Consider the following 26,847-nt stretch of genomic DNA (forward strand, 5'->3'; position numbering starts at 1 on the left):
GGGTCAGTATGATTTTCTTTTCTAAAGAAAAAAAATGCATAATGCTTTCCACAAAAATATAAAGAAGCAACTGTTTTCATAATTATTAATAATAAGAAATGTTTCTTGAGAACCAAACCAGTATGATTTCTCATCAGAGGATCATATGACACTGAAGTAATGACTGCTGAAAATTCAGCTTTTATAAATTATATTAAAGAGTAGTAAATTGTACTAATGTTTCACTAAATTTTACTGCATTTTTGATGAAATAAATGCAACCTTGATGAGCATAGCAAAACATTTACTCTCCAATCTTACCGACCCCAAACTTTTGAACTGTAGTGTATACTGCTATACACAAGTGATCTTGTGTGATCTGGATATCAAGGCCTTCATCGTCAGGTTGTTTCACTCTTACTGTTCAACACAATCAGACTTTTACTGCAACCGGATTGGTGCTTCAAATGTCTTCAACAGTGACCAGTGTAATTTGTGTTCTCATCAAAGTAATAAACTCTCTTCTTTCATGTGTTTTTATGGCTGTTCTTCCTTTGCTTATAGGATCACCTCCTCCTTCCTGCCAACAATCACAACAAAGGCAGCCGCCCCAAGATGTCTTTGGTCCTGCCAGCTATGAATTACAATGGTAAGAGAAAAGAGTTGTGAATCATCTTATTATCTAATGAATGAATTGGTCCTTGTCTCACTGCTTTTTAGCACAAAGAACATTTGACTTGACATTTGATTTGACTTCAGGGATTGATTTATGTTGTGCGCGTGTGTGTGTGTGCACGTATGTGTGTGTGTGAATTTTGTATATACATTAAAAATATGTAAAATGTATTTCATTTTATCTTAAAGCAATATTACTTCAATATAAATATTAAAATGATACAATAGAAATATTTAAAAAATTACATTATAAATAATTTTATATATATATATATATACTGTGTGTATATATATATATATATATATATATATATATATATATATATATATTATAGCATGTAGCATTATTCTATTAATATTTCATACATGCATAAATTCACATGATGTATATTTACAAATGCATACTACAGCCACAGGTTTTATTTTACTATACAAAAAAATGCATAGAGAAACAAAAAGCTCAGGAAAAAGCATATTTTGACGACAATGTAATCAGTTATTAATATTTAGTTCTTTGAGAACCAAAGTTCTCTCTTGTTTTTGCATGTTCATAATTTTCTTTGTATGACAACCTTGCCAAAAGGTCGCCACAAATGCCCCTACTTTTTAGTAGTCATTTCATAGTTCCTTGTATATGCAACCATGAGACACATTTTGACTCGCAGACATTAGGATAGATTTCAAACCTGTTTTTAAATCTGTTTGAAATCTTTCCGACTAGTCATCAGATGTGCGCACTGTGCCAACGAGCTAGCCACAGCTGATAAAATTGTGAGAAAGAAATGCACTGAAAAGCAGAGTTTAAAAGAATCTCTCCAAAAACGAGGGCATTTGATCCAAATTGTTAATGAAAAGAAGAAAAAACATTACTGTTGCGTTGCTATGTGCGTGAGTTTGTGTGAGAATGTGATGTCTCGAAGAGCATGATTATTGACGCACATAGTCTTCGATTAGTGAGGCTCACCAGAAAACAAGAAACCTGGAAACCATATCTTAAAGATCATAGCCTTGAATTGTTTATGTAACCCAAATCGAAGTATTCCCTCTTGAGAAGACAGTTGAGTATTGTGTACTCTGAATCAGTTTTTTCTGGCTCCATCCTGTTTTGATTTAGAAATGCATGTTCAAAGTTGACTTTCACATGGTTTTATTTCAAGAACAACTTTTGGACAACTCAGAACAAAAGTTTAGTTTTTGAAATCGCCCCCAGCTGATTCCGTTCTGTTCTACATGCTCAAGATTGTGTTTGGGCCGGGGTGTTTTCACAACGGGGATGGAGTAAAAATCTTTCCGTTTTCAAGGTTGTTGATTTCTGTCTTGAAAACAAAAAAACGTGTTTTTTTTTTTTTCTCCATCAATTTCAATTATTTCATGTTTGGTTTGAAACATGACTGTTGACTGTTTTTGCAGTGCCTGGCAGAGTCAGTACATTTATAATCTGTTCTCTTTCACTCCTCTTCCCTGTGGGGGAAGTGAGTCAGCATTATAATCGTTTGTGAATGTTGAAGATGATGATCATCATAACATTGCCCTTTCTTTGTTTGTTTGTGCACTGCATACGTTTCCGAAGAAGTCATATCAGCGAAAGGCATTGCTTTATTGTTAAAAGCCTAGTTTAAAAGCCTAATTCGGAAAAGAATAGTTCACCCAAAAATGAAAAGTTTGCAATTTACTCACCTTCTTGTTTCAAATGGACACAAAAATAATTTTTGTCCAATTCGTAGACAGTTCATAGTGAGTGACGACATGCATTTATGCAATATATTCAAAGTCTTTTGGAACCATACTATTTGGTCTTTGTGCAGAAACATCTGACAATACATTTACATATAATCTTTTCCTCCAGTGAACTGTCAACTTACAAATCACTGTGACTGGATCATTTAGTCAGTCAGTTGAATTGATTCATTCTTTTGAGGTGGTTCTTTTTTATTAAGGAACTGGTCACAAATCAGTATATTCATAACAATATAATTCCTAACAAATCAGAGTTTTTTTGGCCGAACTATCCCTTTTAGGCATTAAATATCAACCATTTTGGGGCAATCCACTGCTGTTATGGGGGAAAGTGAGTTTAGCTGGAACCTAAAAGGTTCACAACCACATTCTCATCAGGAATTTACCCTTGAGTCCACATGTTACCTTAATCAGTATTTTAAATGGTGTTTGGAAAGTCAGGCCTAGAACCAGACATATCCAAAGGGAATTCACCTAACGAAAAGCCTTTTGTAATAATGGAAAATGACATTTCTGACATATTGGAAACTTATATATAGGATGGAAAAGATCATTTTTTAAATATGTGATGATGTGTACAGCTCAGCAGTCCAGTGTCATTTTAGTGCTTGCAGTGAAATACAGTGAGACGATTGCTATAACCCATCATCTATGATGATTTCTGCAGCACTGCTGAGGTTTTTTTGAAAAGCACCTGTGAAAATACACATTCTGTGAGATTTTTAGACTTTATTCCGTTACATTGTGGTAGTATCAGAGATAGATGGGAATATTTTGGTTTCAGAAATACCCTGAAAGTTAAGTTTACTGTAAATCACCGCTTCTGAGATAATCATTGTGGGTATGCGGCTGAAGCGCTCATCAGGAACAACTAAGTGTAGGATGTGTAAATGTATTCACCAGCAATGGCTGGAAAAGTGCTTTAGATTGACCTACCGGGATACTCTCCAGCCTATAAAGTTTTTATCAGTGCTTGAGTCTGCTGTAAAAGTTACTTTCCTGCCGCCCATATGCTGTGCATACATGTGAAGCTCTCTCATCTTTTTTTGGTATAGAGAGATGTCCTTATAGACGATAGGCTATAGAACATCTGTAGTGAGTGTAAAGCATCATGCTTTTAATGCTTCCTTACAAAATAATCACTGCTTGTGTTTGACGAGTACTTTTATGAGTCTGTCAAAACACGTCGAAAGAAGTCACAACCTGACCTTAGTGTTAGTTAAACCAAAGCTTGATCAGTATTGCTTACTACATATTTTTGAACTGTCTCAATGGATGAATCTAATAGGAGTGTTAAATCTGTACTTAATTACAAGTAGACTTTGATACATTTTAAAGGCATTTCCTTATGTATGATAAAGCATTGTTTGGGTTTCTGAATTATGCTGTACATTGGGGTTGAATTCTGTTGTTTTTAAATTTGCTATGTAATAGAACTTTGTTAATATTTTGACATTTGACTTGACTTTCCACGATGAGGGAAATTGGAAATATAAAATCTAAAAGGAATTTTAAAATTGTGATCTCCAGGCCCGGAAAAGTCATAGAAATGAGTAAAGTCTTAAAAAGTTTCTATAGTAAATAATAGTTTATATTTTTGCTCGACTCTAAAACATTTAATTTGCTAGATAATGCAATTGTCTGAGACTTTTGTTAAGTGTCAATGAAAAAATGAATTTAAAAAAATCCAAAAATGTTGAATCCAACATTTAACTTTTTTAATCCATTGTGTTGGAAATCCAATGCTGGCAATTGTATTTTCAGTCCTGAAATTGTACTACTATTTTGCACAAAGATCTTAAGGAAAATACAATCCTTCCCATGATTTGTTGATGTTTTGCTCACATACACTACCATTTGTGGTTAGTGCGATTTCTTAATGTTCACCAAGGCTTTTTTATTTACTTAAACAAAAATGCAGTAAAACAGTAATATTGTGAAATATTATTACAATTTGAAAAATAACTCTTCTATTTTAATATATTTTAAAATATTATTTATTTCTGTGATGGCAAAGCTGAATTTTCAGCATCATTACTGCAGTCTTCAGTGTCACATGATTCTTCAGAAATCATTCTAATATGCTGATTTAGTGCTCAAAAAACATTTCTTATTCTTTGATGAATAGAATGTTCCAAAGAACAGAAGAATATAAATCTGTTATATCATTATAAATGTATTTACTGTCACTTCAGATAAATAATGCTATCTTGTTAAATGGAAAAAAGTCTTATTTTTATTAATTTATTTTTTTTACTTTAGGATGGCAGTAAGTGTAGCTCTCATTTTTTTTTTTCATGTGGGAGTCGTCATCTCTTGTGTTTACTGCCATGTTAAAATAAATGCCCGCGTGTGACTAACCTCTAAGAACTCTGTGTGAAAGGAGCCCCTAAAGTGCCCCTTAACCTCTCCGGGCCACCCAGCACATCACCTGCATTTCTTTTCACACAGAACTGAGCACAAATTTCTGTTTCATGCAACTATTTGTATTTTTCCTTTGCTAATACAATTTACTTCTCTATCTCACTGCAGAGAGTGTCATAAAAGACAAAGAGTTTGAGGTGATGATGCAGATCGACTGTGAGGTCATGGACACCAGGATCCTCCACATCAAGTCGTCTAGTATTCCGCCCATATTGCGGGTCAATCAGACGGACACAGGCTCTTTCTATCACGCGGCTCCCAGCAGCAACCAGCCCGCCGCTCCAGTTGGAGTCCTCGTGGGTTCTTCTTAGTCCCAGCAATGCACTAATCCACCCTTTTTTTGTGAATTAGCCAGTTTTCCCACTATCATCTTATTTGGTTTCATAATAAGCCTCACCTTTTCTTTTCTGTTTTTCCTATTCGAGTGTCAAACCAAGATCTTGGTAATCTACTACGAAGATCCCCAAGATAATTGATCGACAATTTATCTTAAAGTCACCTCTTCAAAATGCATCAAGTGAGCCATTTAATACTAATCAAATTACAGTCTTTATTCCAGGCTATTGTTTCCAGAGACTACTGTTACACATCTATCATCAAAGGCATCTACATTTACATTTATGTATTTGGCTTAAAGCGCATTTTAGATATGCATGTCTTTTCAGTTTGTGCGCCCTAGAAATGAATCTGACAACCTAAATGTTGTTGGTGCCATGCTCTGCCAACAGGAGCATTCATCTACCAAATCTCCTACACCAGAGTGCAATTGGGCTCAATTATTGAACTCTTCTCTGCTATGTGGTAGCTGTCAGGGATCTGTCTTTGATTCAGTTTGGACTGAGCTTTCTTTGTTTATAAAATGTATTGAAATATTTCTGAAGTTTTGTACTAAGCTTGTTTAATGCACCTTTAATGGTCATATTCAGCTAACTATTCTTCAATACTATCCTCAAACAACCCACCTTGGCTTTGAATTTTGTGTTTTTTGTTAAGTTTTTTGTTTTGTTCTCACATAACCGTTTAATAGAAAAGTGAGAAAATTGATCATTTCCCTTTTGTGTCTTTGAATAGAGGCATTTTATATATAATTTTCTTGCATTTTCCATTCTTCTGATTCCAGACAGTGATGTAAATAAATCCCTCAAAAAGGTGTAAAGAAGATAGTCTTTAGATAATACTTCTATCTTTTGTTTAGTCTGTGAAGCTTAGCTTAATCCTTTTAGACTAATTTAGATTTACCGCTAATTCGGAATAGCAGTTCGGGGATTAGAGATTAGGCAACATCTGTCAGTTCTTTCATATATTTTAAGACCTCATGTTTATCTTATTGGCTTGATCGCACTTTTAATGAGGTGTACAAGACACAAATTCAGTTGTTAACATAACACTGGTTAATTTGAAGTTGTAGAAGAGACATTATTAATGCTAATATTTTACCTCATCTGTCCTTGTATACTATGTATTCGTCTCTATTATTCTTGCCTATTTAGATGTTCGCTCTATTCTCGTATTGTTTAGGATGCCGTAGTCAGTTATCATTTTGAAAGCAGTGTAATCATCCTGTCCAACCTGTTGTCACTTTCAAAGAACCATTCCCCATCAAAGACAAACTTGCCTGCGCCGACCAATCACCATTAGAACTCCTAGAGGGTTGTAGGATTCTTCATTATTTGAATTTCACAGATTATAAAAACTCAGGTGGAGCTTTGTTTTCAAAATCTGAATGATGATTAGAGTATTTAGTGAGAGAAAATATCACATTTCAGTAGAAATGTATCTGTTGTGTTCATAATTGGTTTTAAACATGAGTTAATACTCTTTAATTTCATCCAGTCCCATTTCCCCTTTGAGCAATATTTTTTTGTGTTTAATATATTTTATTTCTGCATTTTTGGAAATACTTTTTGTTTGTTTGTTCATGCAGTGAAAGGAATTTTGTAACAAATAATAAACACTGGACTCAAGGTTGTGGCTGAATTGTGTGTGTCTGTCGTCAGGGCCCAGACAAGCGTCTTAGGTCTGAATTTGCTCTCTGAAATTGAAGGTTTGTGTAAATGTGGGGTCTGAAGCACTGTAACATGTTAATTGTAGGTCATTTCAAAGGCTGGGGTAAACAATGTTTTTGGGTTCAACTATGGTAGATGTGTTTTGTTTGTCTAGATTTAGCTCTGTGGATCAAGGGGTTTACAGTGTAGCATTTTGCTCTTATCTAAGTGTCCAATGAGAAGGTTTGTGCTGAGAATACACTCGCTCACCATCATCAATATGAAACGACGACCAATTCCATAAATCTTTTCCATTTTTTCTGAGTTTGACAGATTTGAATTTATTTGGTGCTAGAAGAGTTTCAAATGAAATTGCAATAAAATATGCATAAAAAGATTACAAACAGTACTGTAATTTGATCAAATGTATCAAACGGACTGATGAAATAAAACAATTAAAATGTGCCCTGAACACTGTCTACTCTTGCTTTTACTGAATTTATAGAGTTGTAAACTTTATTTTTTATATGCATGGGATAAAAAACAAGCAAACTTTGAGATATATTTATGAAAATACAAATGGTATTTTTTACATTCATTAATCCCATGGTTTTAGCTTTTATATTACAGTATTTACAATGTATTCTACAGGATTTAAGAATACAACACCTCAAAACGTCATAATTCTGTCATTCAGGTACAGCTATAAACATAAAGATGTCAGTTTTCATAGTGCAAAAGCAAGCTGCAATATCTAAAGAATCAATGCAAACTGCATAAAACTGCATTATATGCATGTTATTCTTAGTTTTCGCCATATATGTAAAGATATGGGTCCATTTTTTACACTTCGAAAACATAACAGTATATTAATAAGTATATTAAACTACATGGAGTTAATAAAAGCTGAGTGAACTGATCCACAATCCACGAAAACATTAATGGTTTCTCCTATTCTGTGCAAAGAACGTATTTGCTCTGCCGTCAGGGTCTACAGTGGGTCTACATAAGCAAACTGAACATTATAAGTGACCTGATGTCCGTTATCCCAGGCGTATAGCACCCTCTCCTTGGGGTTGTAATCGATCTGAGTGATGTAAGTATAGTTGTTGCTAAAAGGCAGGTGAGGAATCACCTGAGTGTTGGTGTGGGTGTCGAAGGCATAGGACAAATTGGTGTCGTACTGATTATAGCTCTCCGTCGCGTAAAGAACGCCGCACACGATGAAGCAGTTACCATAGCGATTGCGCCGGAGCCCGGTCCTCCAGGTGGTTTCACGCTTCATGCTCAGATCACTAGGGTTCAGGCGGCTCAAGACGATCACTTCCTGCAAGAACCCTTCGTCGTCCAGGGCTGGGTAGATCACCCAAAGTCCGCTCTCATCGATGGCCAGATCCATGTCCGAGTTTCCTCTCCATCTCCACGCAGACACGTCGTCATTATCAAACACTGCATCGTGCAGCATGGTCCAAGCAGCCACGTAACGCAACCGCAGGTCGTACTTAATAATGTCTCGAGAGAATGCTCGGTTGTAATAGAAAGCTCCTTTGTAGACAACGTGGCCGGTGCCGATCCAGTTATAAGGCAGCTTGTAGACGTTAGTGAAGCGGCCTTGAATAAAAATAAGAAAATGAATCAAGTAAAATTGATTTTTTTTGCAATGTGTGTGTTCATTTGAATTAAAGAGAGATACCTTGTTTGAAGACATCCATGTTGCGGAATTCCAGTAGGTTGTTGCCATAGTAATAATTTGTGATGTAGATCTTGTCATCTTGAGCCAACGGATCCTTCATCCAAGCGCCCTCATTACGACCATATGTGTTGTGTGTGACGGGCTCTGAAATTGTGGCCAAGGTGTCCTTACATATTCCTGCAAACAAAACCAAACCATTCACAATTACGTTGGTTTGAATCTTTGTTATGCTAAACTATGCACATTCAGTGCAGAGACCCCATTCTGAATTTAACTTTGACATTAACATAACTCTGATTTAAGTAATAATGGAAAATGTTTTGAATATATACCTGTATACATACATACAAGAACATCATAAAGCTATACCTGGCTTCTTTTGAGGTTCCTCTCCAACGTTCTGTTCCACCACAGTTTTTACAGCCTTCTCTCGGTCCATCTGCTCCCCTCCCACTACCTCTTCTTCTTCATCCCAGCTTATACTATACTTGCGTTTGCCAGGTTTGCCTGTTATTGTTGTTGTGGTAGTAGTTGTCATCAAAGACGCCACTGAGGTTAATGTCTGTTTAGGACTCTTCTCAGGTAAGTAGGTAACTGTCTTGCTTTCAGTGACATGTGGCGTTGTCACAATGGTGGCAGCTGTGCTTATGTGAGCAGCTATTCTCAATGAGCTTTCTGTGACTGTTAAAGTGTTTGAATGAGGAGTTGGTGATGGTGTTAATCTTCCAAGTGTGCTTTCAGAGTAAAAAAAAGGTTTCCCAGTGTGAAAGGCATCTTCATTCAGATTTTCTTTGGTAACAGTCCCCCTTTCGTATACAGAAAATACAGATGTTTCCATTTCAGCAGTCCCGTTGGCCTGTTCTGTCAGGGTTGGCTCTGTAGCCACCACTTTAGCAGCAGCTGCTGTGAATGACTCATTTGTTTTTATGTGGCCCAGATTGGATGACCTGACCAACATGTTTTGAGCTTGTCTTACAGATGGAGTTGTGGGCTTCACATTGCTTGCCTCGACGGTGAGCTTCAAATTATCTATCACAGAAGGTGTCGGTGTGGTTCTCTCATCTCCTGTAGAGTTGTCTTTGGTGGAACGACTGGTTTGAGTTTGAAGGCCATTTCGTGCATCTCCTTTTGAAACTTCACTCTTGGGTTTTGGTCGGACAGACCATGCCTTGATAACCGGCCTAAAGTGGCGTGCTTTGTGATGAAGGAGCTGCTCGTCGGCAAAAAGATCAATTGGGCTGTCACCACTCTGACTATCATCTACTGCAATGAAGAACAAATCATTTTATATAGTAGCCTAGAAAAAAATATATCAAACTTCTCTTTCTGAGAACTTTCAATTAGGCTGAATCATATATTTTATATATTATATCAAAATGAAATTGATATTGCAATATGGCTTAGTGCGATTGACAAACCTATGATAAACATATTTAGTATGCTACTAGACTGAAAGTGTAGCTCATCATAGGTGATACAGTTTCACAGTCTCAGATCAGCTTGGTTTAATTAGTTTGAATAATTGATTATTTCCAAATAGAGCTATTCAATTCATTCAAGTCATTTTTTTCCAATATGGTGCAGTCCTAATTTTAATGTATATTTTGAAACCACAGTTATACTTACAGTTCTCCTCTGTGTCTGTCTCATCCATCGGGTCAGATTTATAGTATGTGATGCCCCTAACAATTATTTTGGGTTGCTTCTCCCTTCCTTGGCGCTCTTGTTCTTGCAAAGCTGCGACGGCCTTGTTTAAGTCTGATCCACTGCTCTTCAGAAGATCTCCCACAAACTTTTCCTCGTATTTACTCTGTTCAGTACATCAGAGGACACTGTGATACTGCAGCCATTAAAGGTAGGCAGTTGTTTTTATAAACACTTTTTGTTATTCTGGTTGAAACACTCTTCACCTCCTGATAGCAATCAATGATAGAAGTGGTCTTAAGTATTACAATTTTTTACATTTTCCGTAATGTTATATGTAATGTTATGTGCTTTGAGACATGAGGTAATTTAACGGCATCTCTCGTGTTGCTTTGCAGACTCTGCTGTGCATGCGCGTTCATGTCTTTTGGAGGAGTCTTTTTTCATGTCTTTTTTCGCTAGTCTCTCCGAATTTGCCTACCCTACCTTTAAGACTCTTAAAGGAATACTTCACCCCAAAATTTACAGTATTCACTCTCATGTCATTCCAAATCCATAACTTTGGTTAATCTTTGAAACACAAATCAAGATATTTTTGATGAAACCTGACAGGTTTCTGTCCCTCCATTGAAAGTGCAGATGAACAAAACTTAAAAGAGCCATTAAGGGTTAATTAAATAAATATCTTTATTTGTGTTTTGAAGATTAACCAAAGACTGATGGGTTTGAAACGACATGAGGGTGAATGTTGACAGAATTTTCATTTTGGGTTGAACTATCCCTTTAACAGATTAATATATAGACCATCATCTATTTTGGATCTTTGATAGTCCAAGTCATTTGGCTCTTTTCATGCTAAATTATGTAAGAGTTGACAGCAGGATAAATTAGTAAGAGTTTCAAAACACAACATGAGGTCACTTTTAACTCTGAGACAGATCCTAAGTAAATATATAAACGTCCGCAGCAGGTGGACCATTTCACTTTGTGGCTAGCATAATATTTGGACTGTTCAACTGTTACGTATTGAACATGATAATTATGTAGTGCAACATTTGTTTTAAATAGCACCTCCCACCTCTATGTGTCGAAAAGCAGCTGCTTCGTCATTCTGCTCCCTCAAACTCGTCCTCTTCTGCTGTTGTTCTGAGGAAAGATTTGTAGGTGAGGATGTGGGTGACTGTGGACTCGGAGAGGTGCTCCTTGTGTTCGACTTCTCCTCGGTCTGGTTGTTTAAGACCATCTGTCAATAATAAAACACACCAATACTGTGTTTAAAAAGTATAAGATAGAAAAACAAAGGAAACAACACTTACTTTTTCTATTTTGTCCATGCGATCAAGAAGCTTGGTGGTGACTGAGTGCAATTTCAATAGGTCCATGCCATAGAGGGAACCCTCCAGCAATTCCAGTATAGTTGACAGCTGTAACGATGAAGTAAATTCCATCATGGCAAGAGAGCTGGTTTTAGTTTAGAATAGGAAACGTTATGCATTGCTATCCTGCCATATATAAGATCCAATTTCAGATATGGTCACCTTGAGATTATCTTTCCCAGCCTGTTGCAACTTCTTCAAACGGAAGTCCCCCTCACAGGGGTTTAGAGCCGACGGAGGTGCAATGCATTGACATTTGCAGTGGGGTCCTGATGTGATGGTCTCCACCGTATAGAAATCCTGAGGCGTCGCGTGACCGTCCCGGATCCGCTGACACGCGCTTGCGCTCAGAGGTCTGACAACACATTTACAGCCACAGTCAGAGCCTTCCGAAAGCGCTTTCACTTTGTCATAATCACCCAGCAGCTACAAAGAAAAGAGGACGGATGCATTTTCCAGCAAGCAAAATCACCGCACTTTGTTGATAACATAGTATCTGACTGTCGTTATATGGATTTTTTTTTCAATTACCACGTTGTCTATTTATTTAACTGGAACATTTATAATAACTTTCATTAATAGCATTAACAGACTTCTTCCTATTGAAAACAGTGTGTGCAGTTAAAAAAAAAGAATGAAAAAAGTTTTTTTCGTAAGCAGCCTAATTTTCGATTCGTCTCCTGGAACCGATTGTCACCGATGGCACAATAGTTAAATTTTTAAACAAATCAAAATTTTACGATAAACAATGTCAATAGGCTAGCTACTTATTTTGTGTGTAGCCTACCGTCCGATACGATTGATCCTGCAGCCTACTGTTGCTATGGTTACTTCCTCAGGAGAACCAATTCCCTGGAGAACCCAACGCCTGATATAGTCTACAAGCCTTTAGTATGGACTGCAAATTGTACTTTTCTTCGAGAATGCTGTTGAGACGAGCCAAAAACTGAATGCTTTTCAGTTGCCCCCATTCGCACCCTGCATTCCAATAGTTAGAAATATCATAACTTCTAGGCTAGGCATAGTTGATTCATACAATTATTTGATTGTAGGCTAATTTTTTTTTTTAGTAAAGTCTTACTTGAATTTACATCGAACCCGATGTGCTAGGCATTGTGCAGAGATTGTTAATAACTTATTAATGAAAGTTATGACGTATAACTAATTGCAGATTATAGGCTAAAGAAACTGCAGTGGAATATCATTTCGAGCGCAGGTGAAAAGTATCTTACCTGACTTAATATAGTTTCATGATTATCTCTTTCAACTTGCATTGTGTCATTTTGTTCCTTTGTCTTGTCCAGAAGTCGCTGGTGTGATTTCGGGGCGGCTGAAGTGGGAGCGAATGCTATGAGCCATAAAACCCACCAAATTCCCATCTCGGTCATAATGCAAGGTGTTTGATATAATCCCTTCAAACATATGGCAATTTAGATTGTGCGTTCAAATTGGGCTTTTCCTCTTCAAAAACGATAAACCGCCAAACACATCTCCATTTGCACTGCCTTCCAGATGAAATACTAACTGAAGCGGGATGAGGTTTTGCAAAAAGTCCAGAAGGTAAATTCCAGATGAGGGCAGGTGCTGGTCCTCAGCATGAAACTGGATTGAGAAGAAGCAACAGTGACGTGACATTTGAGCTGAAATGAGGGGGCTGGATGGAGGAGAGACGCACTGAGCACGCTGAACGTTGCGCGTGACTTCTGTTTCTAATCGTCATCATAACTATAGTAGGCTACTACTATCCTCCAAACCTTTTTTTGGAGGACAGTAGCCAACAACAAGAAAACACAAAAAACAACATTTTTTTTGTCTCTGGAGAGTAGACCTGTCATAAAAAATATTTTACCCCCTTTCACCCTTAATATTTGTTGTTAGAGAGTAAACTTCAATCAAAATGTATGTGAACTTTATTAGAGTTACATAAATTATTTATGAGGAATAGAATAAACATTTACAGTGACGGTAGAATGGAGCGCACCTGTGAAATGACATCATGCACGCAGCTTCTACAGTGAAAATTACCGTTAGGCCTATATCTAATAATAACCCCAAAATTATTTGTTTTGTTTTAGTAAATAGGCTGTTTCTTTTTTCGCAAGTGCGAATCAAATATTTTAACATTGTTGCGTTCAATAGAAGTTTCACTTTTTTCTGTTCCTAAAAGTTTAGTTTAGAAACATCACAATCGAAGAGTTGCAGCGCCACCTAGTGTGTGTTAAGTCATACAGACAGAAGACGCAGTACAAAGTCCGTTCTTTTCTGCTAATGGCAGGTGTTAGACTACTATGAAACACTAGTAGTCAGTGTTGCGCCATATTATTGCGTGACTGTGTAGACTCAGAATCATCCCACTCTGAAGTTTTTAGTGGTGAAGTTTACCCTTTCATTTCCACAGAACTCACACAAGTAGCTGAAATGAAAACTGAAAATCATTGATCAAATGAACCAAACACTTATAAGGTCTGCACCAAAAGCTCCAGCTCCAATATGAAAGAACAAGCTCCAGACTAAAGTACGAGAAGGATGGCACTGGTGTAATTTTTTATTTATCTTATTATTTATCTCATGTTATTCTTTATTTTTATTATTTACAAACGGTAGGACCACTACCTGCTTACTGTATGTATAACACCAACACCACCACCAATAACAACAACAAAAAGCCAAGAATCAATAATAGCAGCTATATTATTTATATAGATTTTCTAAACATTTAATAACAATAATAATCTATTATTATTGTTATTATTATTATTGTTGTTAATAATAAATACATTTCTGAAAACGAATATCTTATTTTGTATATATAAGTGCACAATTGTATACCATGCAACCACTTATTAAAAAGAATATATTAATTTACTCCCCAAATATGTATTATTTATTATAAACATACTAATAATAGTCTCTCCCAGCGTTTGTCCCGTCGTAATGCGGGGTCCACTTTTCAGCAGGTTGCTCTCCATTTCTTCCGATCGAGGGCATCTTCGGGGGCGGCATTGTCATGTTTCATATCTTCCTTTATCCGGTCCATCCATCACCTCAGGGTCGCTTTCCTTCAGGGTTGAGACGCAGGGCCCTCTTCGCTATTGACTCTTCCTCGCTCCTGACTACGTGGCCATACCATCGAAGTCGCGCTTCCCTCATCTCTCCATAATCGGTGCTACTCCCATGGTCTTTCTGACATCCTCATTCATCACATGGTCCCATCGGGTCAGCCCAAGTGTCCACCTGAGCATCCGCATCTCCATTACACGAAGGGCCTGTTCGTGTCTGTTGGTCGTGGGCCAACACTCCACACCATGTAGGTTGACTGGACGGACGACTGTCTTATAGATCTTTGGGCATGTGTTTATTGCAGAGGACGCCAGTGACTTGGCGCCATTTCAATCAGGCAGCGTTGACTCGGGACCTTACATCCGGTAGGCTGTCGCCATCGGCTGAGAGGGTGCAGCCGAGGTATCTGAATTGGGTGGCCTTCTTCAGATCTATGCCATCGATACTGATGGTATCATCGGTCGGGGGGGTCACCGGTCACTTTCCATGTACTCCGTCTTGTCGATGTTGAGCCGTAGGCCATTCTGGTCCAGGCGGTCTTTTCATCATTGTGTGTGGTCTTGGAGGTGTACATCGTCCGTGTAAAGTAGTGTCCAGGGATGGGGTGCCTGCAGATCTGCCGTCGCCACGTCCATGCAGGTGATGAAGAGCAGGGGCGAAAGGGGTGATCCTTGGTGTACTTCTCCAACGTTGATGGCAAACGGTGGTGATATCCCAGCAGGGCAGTGGACAACACTCGTAATGTTTTGGTAGAGTATTTGGACCCAGCTGATATAGGCCAGAGTGGGTTCGGACAGAGGCCCAGATGAGTTTGTGGGGTACACGATCGAAAGCCTTCTCTAGGTCCAGGAAGACCACGCGCATGGGCTTGTTCTTTTCCCGGTGCTTTCCATCAGCAGGCGGGCAGCGTGGATAGCGTCCGTGGTTCCTTGTCCCTTGACGAAGCCGCATTGGTTAGGGCTGATGTTGATAATGTCACGTAAGCGGCTGTCCGGGACGCGTTCAAAGATCTTCATAGCAGGACACAGGAGTCGGATTGGGCGGTAGTTTTTACATTCAAAGACGTCACCCTTGCCTTTCTAGATGGGTATCGTGGTGCTGGTCGTCCAGGCCTGCGGTGCCCTGTTCTCGGCTATGGTCTTATTGAACAGGGCGGCAAGGATCTCGGCTCTGCTTTACTTATTATTAGTTAACATACTAATAATAGTACTTAACATAATTATAATAGGGCCTACAACCTTTCTCAGTGGCGTGCACAGACATCCTCAGGGGCGGGGGCGGAGGGACCAAAAAGGGCACTAAATAAAAAATATGATTACTTCTTGATTTTTTTTTGTTTTTATTCTTTCTTTCCTTGGCATTCTAAGAAAATATGTTTTTACAATTATTAGAATACATAACACATCAAATGAAAATAGGGAAATTATGATAATATTACTAAATATTATTTACTTTACCAAACAAAACAGTGAGAATCAAGAAGGTAATTATGGAAAATTAATTTTTAGTTTTGTTGATGTTGTAAATTTAATGTATGTATTATATGTATGAAAGACAGTGTTAATTATCATGAATCAGTAACACTTTACAATAAGGTTTCTTTAGTTAACATTAGCTGATAATGAACTGCACTTCTACAGCATTTATTAATCTTAATTAATTTCCGGATTTACTAAAACATTAAAATCAAAAGTTGTATTTGTTATCATTAGTTAATGAACTGACTGTGACAACATGAATAAACAATTAACAGTTGTAGTATTAACTAAGATATAGCCTACAGTAACAAATGTGTTGCTCATGGTTAGTTCATGTTAGTTCATACATGAGTAATGAACAAATGAACCTTATTGTAAAGCGTTACTATGAAATCAAAGATATAAGTTCCTCACAATTTAGAGTTGGACATGGACTTAAGATTTCATTAAACTAACTGTTAGATGCATTTCCCCTTGCACTTTTATTCCTTGGATAAAAACAAATGACATTGTCACTAAGAATGCGTCTGAAATCGATTTATACTTTTATTGTAGTTAAGAATAACTCGCATCCTGCAGCAACTTTTAGAGAAGAACCGTTAAATGCGTATGGAGGCGCTGCAAAAGGAAACTCCGCCTACCACTTCTCCGCCACATTTTTAAAAAAATATAATATTTGTTTGTATTATTATTGTTAGTGGCAAGGGTGTGTGTGTGTTTCATTTATTATAATATTTATAATTATAATTATTATTATTTACAATTATCAGAAAAGGGCACAATACATTTTGAGACAAAAGGGGCAGGTGCGTGAGTAAAATAAACAAGGAATCATGTTATAGTCTTTTCAATCACTAGATGGACCACATTTTCAAGTACAGAGGGAAGACAAGGATGACTCTGGGGGTAGATTCGAGATTGTGTATTTTACAAAATAATATATAACACCTGAACTTGAAGAACACACAAAATAATATATAACAACTGAAATTGAACACAAAATATTTTACAAATTAATATATAACAACTGAACTTGAACACACACAAAAACAAATTTGATCATGATGTGAACCACATAGACAGAACTTCAATGGATGGACAAGCACGACAACATCATCACCTACTCCTAAGAGAGAGAAAGAGAAGTGAATTAAATAAGGAACATTTAGTTGAACATGTTCTACTCTCTAATTTTAAATTTCATATTTAAAAGATCTTAGTTACCACAGAGTAATGATAATGATAAAAATAATGATATCAATCTTCATACCAATTAATGTTCATAATACAATTATTGCACTACTGTTCAAAGAATTTGCCAAGTTTCAAATCCATCGGTTGTTAGCAGTTTTTGTGTTTTGTGTTCCTCCCTTTCTAGCTCATTTATTATACAACTGTTGATATGATTATGTTCTTTAGTATGATTGATGTTTTGTGGACTGTTATCCCAATTAAACCAGTCAAATGGCCATGATCAGACTGGCAGCTTGCTGACGCTTTGCTCGACGCTCACGAGTCAGCTGCGGCTGATCAGCGAGTAGGCTATAACGCGTTGCCTGACACTCTCGCTGCACGGAAATTAATTGTTTTCTTATTAAGCATATAATGTAATGCATCTATTCTTTAGTATAATTGATGTTTTGGGGACTGTTATCCCTATTAAACCAGTCAAATGTGCCATGATCAGACTGGCAGCTACTTGCCTGAGTCGCTCGAGGCTCATGAGTCAGCCGCGGCTGATCAGCGAGTATAACCATCCCAAGGCGTCATATACGACGCTTTTGCCAAAGCGTACATATCCTATGCATATGGCACCCTTTAGCGTAAATATGAGACGCAGATATATATGGGGCAGAAGGCGCCTCCTAGTGGTCTAACCCTAACCTACCCCAGACCTAAACCTACCCATACTCTGTGCGTGTTATATTTACGCTAAAGGGTGCCATGTGCGTAGGATATGTACGCTTTGGCAAAAGCGTCGTATATGACGCATTGGGATGAGAACGCGTTGGTATAACGCGTTGCCTGACATTCTCGCTGCACGGAAAAATTAATTGTTTTCTTACTAAGAATAATCTCATGCATCTATAAGTAGAATTTATGTTTTGGGGACTGTTATCCCAATTAAGCCGCGGCTGACTCCATGCGTCCAACAAAGTGTCAGTAAGCTGCCGGTCTGATCATGGCACATTTGACTGGTTTAACAGGGGTAACAGTTCCCAAAACACCAATCATACAAAATGATAAATGCATGAGATTATATTCATAATAAGAAAACAAATTATTTCATTGCAGCAAGTGTCAGGCAACGCGTTATACTCGCTGATCAGCCGCGGCTGACTCATGAGCCTCGAGCGACTCGAGCAAAGCGTCAGTAGCTGCCAGTCTGATCATGGCACATTTGACTGGTTTAATAGGGATAACAGTCCCCAAAACATCAATTATACTAAAGAATAGATGCATGACATTATATGCTTAATAAGAAAACAATTAATTTACGTGCAGCGAGAGTGTTAGGCAACGCGTTACACTCGCTGATCAGCCGCGGCTGACTCATGAGCCTCGAGCGACTCGAGCAAAGCGTCAGTAGCTGCCAGTCGGATCATGGCACATTTGACTGGTTTAATAGGGATAACAGTCCCCAAAACATCAATTATACTAAAGAATAGATGCATGACATTATATGCTTAATATGAAAACAATTAATTTACGTGCAGCGAGAGTGTCAGGCAACGCGTTACACTCGCTGATCAGCCGCGGCTGACTCATGAGCCTCGAGCGACTCGAGCAAATCGTCAGTAGCTGCCAGTCGGATCATGGCACATTTGACTGGTTTAATAGGGATAACAGTCCCCAAAACATCAATTATACTAAAGAATAGATACATGACATTATATGCTTAATAAGTAAACAATTAATTTACGTGCAGCGAGAGTGTCAGGCAACGCGTTAGACTCGCTGATCAGCCGCGGCTGACTCATGAGCCTCGAGCGACTCGAGCAAAGCAAGCTGCCAGTCTGATCATGGCACATTTGACTGGTTTAATAGGGATAACAGTCCCCAAAACATCAATCATACACAAGAATAAAGGCATGACATTATATTCATAATAAGAAAACAATTTATTTCCTTGCAGCGAGAGTGTCAGGCAACGCGTTATACTCACAGTATCAGCCGCGCCTGACTGGATGAGCGTCCTAGCAAGCGTCTGTAAGCTGCCAGTCTGATCACGGCCATTTGACTGGTTATATTGGGATAACAGTCCCGAAAACATCAATCATACACAAGAATAAAGGCATGACATTATATTCATAATAAGAAAACAATTTATTTCCTTGTAGCGAGAGTGTTAGGCAATGCGTTATACTCGCAGTATCATCGGCGGCTGACTGGATGATTGTCCAGCAAGCTCTGTAAGATGCTAGTCTGATCACGGCCATTTGACTGGTTATACTGGGATAACAGTCCCCAAAACATCAATCATACTAAAGAACATAATCTTATCAACAGATGCTTAATAAATGAGCTAGAAAGGGAGGAACACAAAGCACAAAAACTGTCAAAAATCAATGGTTTCTGAAACTTGCCAAAAGCAGACTGCAAGGCAACTAGCCAGCCACTGACAGGTCACGTGACATGCTAGAATCAGACTGGCAGCTGGCAGCCAGCCACTGACAGGTCACGTGACATGCTAGATTCAGACTGGCAGCTGCCAGCCAGCCACTGACAGGTCACGTGACATGCTAGAATCAGACTGGCACCTGCCAGCCAGACACTGACAGGTCATGTGACATGCCAGTGGCGGCTCCTGCCAGCCAGCTGAAGATTGAACCCCTACTGAAAATTATTTCGATGTTGTGGGAACAAAGGTTCTAGAAACACTCATGTCAATGAAGCCCATTTGAACTGAGAAAAAAATAAATGAGAGAGAGAAAATGGAAAAACAATGAGTAATTAACAAGCTTTCAGAACGAACATGCTACAGTTTTGTACAAACGCCTTTGCGAGTGTCGCCCCTTTAAGACTTGTTCCAGCGGTACAGAAATGGCCCACAGTAATGCCCCGCTATCACACAGAAACGTAGTGCAACGAACACCTCAATCTCAGTTAGCATAGCACCACAAATAGAATCAACTCTGTACACAGCAAGCTCTGAACTGGATAGTGCATATGAAACCACACCAACTCTACACTAAAAGCTAGCTCTGGGCAAGTGCTGCACAGTGTTATAATAGCCAACCGTTTACAATAAATTTGCCAGACAAAACAAACAGACCAACAACCATCCCTTCAAAAGAAAGAAAGAACAAACAAAACAAATAAAAAGCATGTACAATAAACCTTGGAGGTACCATATAATTCTTAAAATTACACAAAGGGGGAGAAAGCGGCAATTACACACCTCCGCTTCTCGGCTACTAGGTTTCCATTTGTGACCAACGAGACGTTCCTGTTTAATACCACGACGGACAGGAATATGTCGCCAGTGCAAATGAAAAGCTCTCGTTGCTTCCGCTCACCGCGTCCCTGCGTCTCAGCTGAGAACAAAGGGCAATGAGCCCGCCGGATAAATAAATTTCTCTCGTCCCACTTTTAAATGCCGCACTTGATGCGCGCTGACTAGGCCAACCAAACAAACAACTCATCTTCTTCTTCTTCTTCTTCTTCTTCTTCTTCTAGCTTTCCGGCAGACTAGATGCCTTACCACAGTTCAATCTCGGTTATCATTTTATGACTCCATCATTCTCAGAGGGCTAATCCTGTTGCAGATATAAAATCCATGACTGCTTCCACTATCCTCGATTGGTTCTCATGAGGATTCAAAATATCTCTCAGTGTCACTGCCTGTATTCCATCTCCTGATACCACAGAATAAAGTTGTTCTCTTTGCCCTTTATACTGTTGACATACCATAAACACATGATTATCAGTCTGTTGTTGATTGCAGGTTCTACAGAGTCCATCCTCATGTTTGCCCATCTTCACTAGATCCCATGCAAGTCCACAGTGTCCCAGCCTTAGTCTTGTCATAATTACAGATTGTCTTCTAGATTTACCCAAATAACATTGCTCTGTCTTTACTTTGTTTTGTATTGCATAGTAATGACGGCCCTTTGTTTCCTTTTCCCACTGCCTCTGCCATACTACCATAGTATTTCCTTTAATGACAGATCTACATTCAGCAACCCCAATACAAACTGCTAAATCAAGGTCTCTTTTTAAAGTCATTCTTGCAGCCTTATCTGCCACCTCATTCCCTTCTACCCCAACATGTGCAGGCACCCAGAGAAATCCCACTGACCCTCCAGCCTGTTCAATTCTATACAACAGAACCATCAGCTCCATAAACAGATTTGGCCGAGCTCCCAAATTACTTCCTCTCAGAGTTTTTAACACTGAAGCCGAATCTGAGCATAATACTGCTCTCCTTGGTTGAACTTCCTCTACCCACTTTAGTGCCCATATAATAGCTAGAATTTCTGTTGTATACACCGATACCCCCTCAGACAATCGCTTAAGCTTTACATATTCATATTGTGGGATATAAAAAGCAAAACCCGACTTCCCAGTTTGTGGATCTTGGGATCTATCTGTATAAATCTGAAGATAAGTTCCCCACTGATTTTCTAGTCTTTGCTTTACCATATCGGGATATTCTGTGCCTCCATGATGTTTGATGTTTTCCATTATACTGAGATCTATTTCTGGTGTGGACATCAACCACGGTGGTACAACTGACCAGTACACTTGCGGGGCCACCCCTACCTCCTTCAGTCCCAACTCCTCAATTTTTTTACTGATGTTAAACATAAAACATTCCTTCCTCTTTTTTTCCTGATCCCCACTCCCACGCATTAATTAGAACTGTTTTTGTAGGGTGTTCTCCTTTATGTGCCCATAATTTAACAATATACTGCATTGCCAATTTCTCCCGTCAAATTAATAATGGCATTTCCCCCATCTCTTCCAGCAAAGCTGGGACTGGAGTTGTACGAAGGGCCCCACAACATAGTCTCAGCACCTTCGCTTGTATTACTTCCAGCCTTTTTAAATGTGTATCAGCGGCTGTCCCATAACACACACAACCATAATCCAGTCTAGATCTTATCATTGCCCTGTAGATCATTAGTTGAGTATCTCTGCCTGCACCCCATGTGCTACCCGAGAGAGAACGTATTACATTTATTACTTTTTCACACTTATTTACTACATTATCTATCTGCTTTTTCCATGTTAGCTTCTCATCCAAATGTACACCCAAAAATTTTAACTCTTTAACCCTCTCAATTGCTTGTTCATACAAAAATAAACCACCACATTCAGTTTTCTTATTACCAAATATTATATACTTTGACTTCTCCACTGATATCCTACACCCCCACTTTTCACCCCAGCTAGTTACTTTTTTCAGAGCTCCCTGCAGTTGCTCAATTATTTGTTTGACATTCCTGCCCCTTTTCCAAATGGCCCCTTCATCTGCAAAAAGAGATTTTCCAAAACTATTTCCAATTTCTTCAAATATATAATTTATCATAATGTTAAAAAGGACTGGGCTTATCACACTACCCTGTGGAGTTCCATTATCAATTCCTGTACCAGCTGAAAAAGCATTTGCAACCCTAACTTGAATGCTCCTGTCCTTCAAGAAGTCTTGTATCCAGTTAATCATTCTCCCTCTGACTCCAGACTCCAGCATGTCATAAGCCTTTTCAATATCAACAAACAGCACCATTAATAATTCTTTATTCACCATTGCTTTCTTTATATCACTATCAATGGACGTAACAGCATCCATAGTACTTCTCCCTCTACGGAATCCACTTTGTACTGGTGTAAACCATCCCTCCTTCTCTAACTTATAAACCAATCTGTCTGTGACTATCCTTTCCATTATTTTAAAGAGGACTGATGTCAGTGCAATAGGCCTGTATGATCCTGCCTTTGAAGCGTCTTTCCCTGGTTTCAATATTGGAACCACCAGTGCATGCTTCCATGGGCATAGCCCATCCCTCGTCGGGGAGGCCTGTCTGCTGCTTCAGCTCACGAACCAAGCTCTCACAGGAGATGCCAATTGAGATATCAAATACTTGTCACCTTATAGGATTAATGTGTCACAAAGTAATTTAAATCGCCCTCCAAACCGTCATCCGTCGCGGGCGTCGTCTGATGATGTTGTGCTGTGCTCACTGTTCACACTCAACCAGTCCACAAACAACTCATCAACGCGGTGCGCTGCTTTTATCTACTTCCTAGTTCCAAACACCCCCATCACACCTGCGTGGAAACTATGCAGGGAAGTTAGCCTGCAACAAACTCCCTCTATAGGAAGGGAGTAGATATCAATAGCCTACTTGACCTACTTACATCCACCCCAGCTTTGAGAACTCCCCAAATCCCTCTATAGGAAGGGAGTAGATATCGATAGCCTACTTGATTTGGTTACATATAGTTAAATGGCCTATTCGGATGCTAATATGGCTAATCATGGAGCTATTGTATTTCACTCTTATTGCAAGTAATATTCCACACGGATTGTACTATTGTTTACTATATTGGATTGTTAAATAATTGGATCTGAAATCTGTATTATTTACTTATTGTAATTGTTATTTATCTTTGTACAGACCACACATAAACATATACTCCAGTAAAGACATCAAAGGAAACAACTGTGGTTGACTGAGTTCCTGGGTTCTGATAGGCCCATCCAGGGCGAGTGTTGCTTATCCTACAGTCCTTAAATGATAACATTCAGATTTCCAATTCCAAACTCAACAAATGGTCCTTCGAGCCGGATTACACTCCCTGGATTAAGATGTCAGCCAATTCTGCACCAGTAAACCCTTGGGTTCGCCCAAAGCGCCGTCCAGCCTATTTACAAGATTATGAGGTGGATTTACCAAATCTTCATAAATCAGCTTCACCAATCAGTACGAGAGAAGCAGCAGTGGAGTCTTCTGATGACGATTACTCTTCATTATGCAATAGAGTATCTGCAGCAAAACCTCAAAGAGCACACAGTTCACCTGCCTTTTATTCACCTTCAAGGCTGACTGTCAGGGATGAGCATCATGACCTACCAAACCCTCTACAGCAGCGCATTTCCAACTCTTTCCGCCAGTCATCACCACAATATCCGAATCGACTACAGTTTGAATCCAATGCAGAGTCCCTTCCCCTTGGTGATGGATACCAGAGCGATCGGTCAGATGCTATCTCTATAAAGTTCCAAAGGATCTCAGAGGAGAATGCCAGACTCCTTGAAACATAGCAGGCCATTAAAGCTGACCTTAAACGAATCGAGACAGCCAAAGACGAGTTGATTCAGCTTTTAGACAGAGCCTGTAGTCTCCAAAGGCCTTTATCTACTCGTAAGATCCAGTCTAATAGTCCATCAGTTAAATTCCACCATGCAGAGCATGTGAGTGATGAAGACTGGCCAGAGCCTCCTCCACCTATCGCATACGAAGAGCCAGTAATTATGAATAAGCATGACAAGCAAAGGCTTTACAGCAGTACAAGGGCCACACCAACTTTCAGTCCCCGACTCACTTCAGTGGAGAAGACTATGGATTTCTGCCATCCAAGTCAGTATGATGAGCAGCTGAGGTATGATCCATACCCTGCCCAAACGATAAGTCCTCAGTATGTTTATGACCACCCATGGGAATCATCCACACGTCCAAATTCTGGACATCACAGAATGGCATCCTATAATATGGCACCTCCCAGGGCATCTATGGATCTGACTGAGAAATATTACAAAGGACCATGCCCCACCATTCCATTTTTCCGCAACAAAGATCCAAGTGAGTTCGCTCGATTAAAAATGGCCTTAGACAACCTCTTGCCACCTGACAGTACTGAAATGTTCAAATATCAGGTCCTGGTTGACCATCTGAAATTGGACGATGCTTGTCTAATAGCAGACTCCTTCTTGCACTCCAATACACCTTACAGAGACACCATGATGGCCCTCAATGAACGGTTCAGTCAGCCCCACAAGGTAGCATTAAAAAGGATTGCTACTATTCTTGATTCTCCTGATATAAGCCGCAAAGACACCATCAGCCTTTGAAAAGTTCTCCCTTCAAGTGCAGTCTCTAGTTGGTCTGCTGAAGTCATTGGCCCAGGCAGGTAGCATTGAGTTGCTGTGTGGGTCGCATGTTGCACGCCTCCTCAGTAAGCTGCCACCGGAAAGACAGGCTGATTTTCACTGCCACATGTTACATTGGCCTGGGGTGACATACTCATTGATGGATCTGGCCGACTGGCTGAAATATGAATCTGGGTGCCAAAGCTATGATGATCAGTCAGCAAGAGGAGAAAGCCGGCCCAAACGAGAGTCTCGGGTAGCTCCATGGTCACGCCGAACTACTGCCACTGTACTGCCTGGGTCTGGGAACAGTGCTGAGGTAACAAACGCTACAAATTCTTCTGCCAAGGTTGATGAGAAAGCTAAGAGTAGGCCCTCAGTATATTGTGATTACTGTCAGAACTCTGATCATGCATTCAGTCAATGCCCCAAAATTCCAACCCTCACCAAAGATCAGCTCTCAGAGTGGATTCGCGCCAATAGGAGATGCTGGCGTTGTGGCCTTGCTCATCAGGCTATCCACTGTGGTCTAAAGAAACCATGTCCGCTTTGTCAGAGAAAGCATCTACGAATCCTCCATGAGGTAAATGAGAGGCCTGACATAAAGTTATCCAAAACAGAGGCTTGTCTAGTCAGCTCAGCGACCCAAACGTTGTACCTGAACAAACCAGTCAGCAGTAATAAGGTTTTACTCAAAGTTGTCAGAGTGCTCTTACACCATGGCAATTGCACACTGGACACATTTGCAATCCTTGATGATGGCTCTGAGCGTACAATGCTCCTGCCAGAGGCAGCACAGAAGCTTGGCTTAAGAGGGACACATGAAAGCTTATCTCTGAGAACAATCCGTCATGATTCGCAAACCCTTGATGGAGCTTCAGTCTCATTCTCCATTTCTCCATACTCCAATCCAAAGAACCGATATCTCATATCCAGAGCCTTTACTGCCCCACAGCTTCATCTCGTTGATCACTCTTACCCAATTCCTAAGCTGCAGAAGCAATACAAACACTTGGTTGGATTACCACTGCAGTATTTTGAAAGGGCAAAACTTCTTGTCCTTGTTGGTTCAGATCAAACTCACATAATCTCACCAATTGAGCCAGTAAGACTTGGTCCACCTGGGGGTCCAGCTGCGATAAGAACCAAACTAGGATGGACACTCCAGGGCCCTACCAGCTTGTTGGAGCAGAGACTTGAGCCAAAACAGTGCCTCCACATATCCATTCCTCTCAGCAACACAGAACTATTCAAGCATGTTGAAAGGCTGTGTCAAGTGGATGTTTTGCCATTTCAGAATGAAAGAGAGTACACAAGATCCAAGCAGGACCAAAAGGCCATTGAGTTACTGGAAACCAAGACAGTTCGTGTAGAGGTGGATGGAATACGTCGCTATGCAACACCCTTGTTACGCAAGTGTGACATGCCCTATCTTCATGCCACTATGGAAGATGTCATGCCACGCCTACGAAGTACTGAGAGGAAATCAGGGGTGATAGTAGAAAAAAATCCTGAGCCTGAACTTGATGCGTAAGGGCGAGTTTATCCTCCGCTAATTTCTGACACAAAGTGATGAGCGATTGTTCTTCTAGACTTCTTATATTGTTGTCATATATTTTTGTCATTATTTTTTGAGAATGCAAGAGACACACAAACACATGCCTATCTTCATAATTCTTGACTTCTAAAGTGTTTTGAA

At 39.4% G+C, this 26,847-nt stretch overlaps 3 protein-coding genes across 3 annotated transcripts in view; 1 reads left to right on the forward strand and 2 right to left on the reverse strand.

Annotated features, from left to right (window-relative positions):
• atf6 (activating transcription factor 6) overlaps positions 1-7,272 on the forward strand; it is a 41,733-nt gene extending 34,461 nt beyond the window's left edge. The window contains exons 15-16 of the mRNA XM_077219965.1: positions 544-628; positions 4,924-7,272. Coding sequence (XP_077076080.1) covers positions 544-628; positions 4,924-5,126 — 288 coding nt within the window. The 3' untranslated portion in view covers positions 5,127-7,272. The remainder of the gene's footprint in view (positions 1-543; positions 629-4,923) is intronic.
• ppil6 (peptidylprolyl isomerase (cyclophilin)-like 6) overlaps positions 1-26,847 on the reverse strand; it is a 91,967-nt gene that overhangs the window by 33,922 nt on the left and 31,198 nt on the right. The gene's annotated exons all lie outside the window — the stretch shown is intronic.
• Positions 7,115-13,215, reverse strand: olfml2ba (olfactomedin-like 2Ba). Its single transcript, XM_077219964.1, has 8 exons — positions 12,746-13,215; positions 11,676-11,939; positions 11,454-11,561; positions 11,216-11,380; positions 10,120-10,303; positions 8,863-9,756; positions 8,494-8,670; positions 7,115-8,411 (listed from the first exon to the last, which is right to left on the reverse strand). Exons 1-8 carry the CDS (start codon positions 12,899-12,901, stop codon positions 7,792-7,794), a joined length of 2,568 nt encoding a protein of 855 aa, XP_077076079.1. The 5' UTR covers positions 12,902-13,215; the 3' UTR covers positions 7,115-7,791.

This window comes from Siphateles boraxobius, unplaced genomic scaffold (genome assembly GCF_051911475.1).
Source record: "Siphateles boraxobius isolate OS27281-9 unplaced genomic scaffold, OSU_SipBor_1 8, whole genome shotgun sequence".
In the NCBI taxonomy this organism is placed as follows: Eukaryota; Metazoa; Chordata; class Actinopteri; order Cypriniformes; family Leuciscidae; genus Siphateles; species Siphateles boraxobius.

Bases quoted from the DNA above. Each gene is read 5' to 3' on its own strand.
- olfml2ba (XM_077219964.1), bottom strand. From the start codon at position 12,901: ATGACCGAGATGGGAATTTGGTGGGTTTTATGGCTCATAGCATTCGCT. The intron at 11,940-12,745 runs GTAAGATACTTT...TTTTCTTTGTAG, and splicing joins ATGAAACTATATTAAGTCAG to CTGCTGGGTGATTATGACAA. The intron at 8,671-8,862 runs GTATAGCTTTAT...TTTTGTTTGCAG, and splicing joins GGAACCTCAAAAGAAGCCAG to GAATATGTAAGGACACCTTG.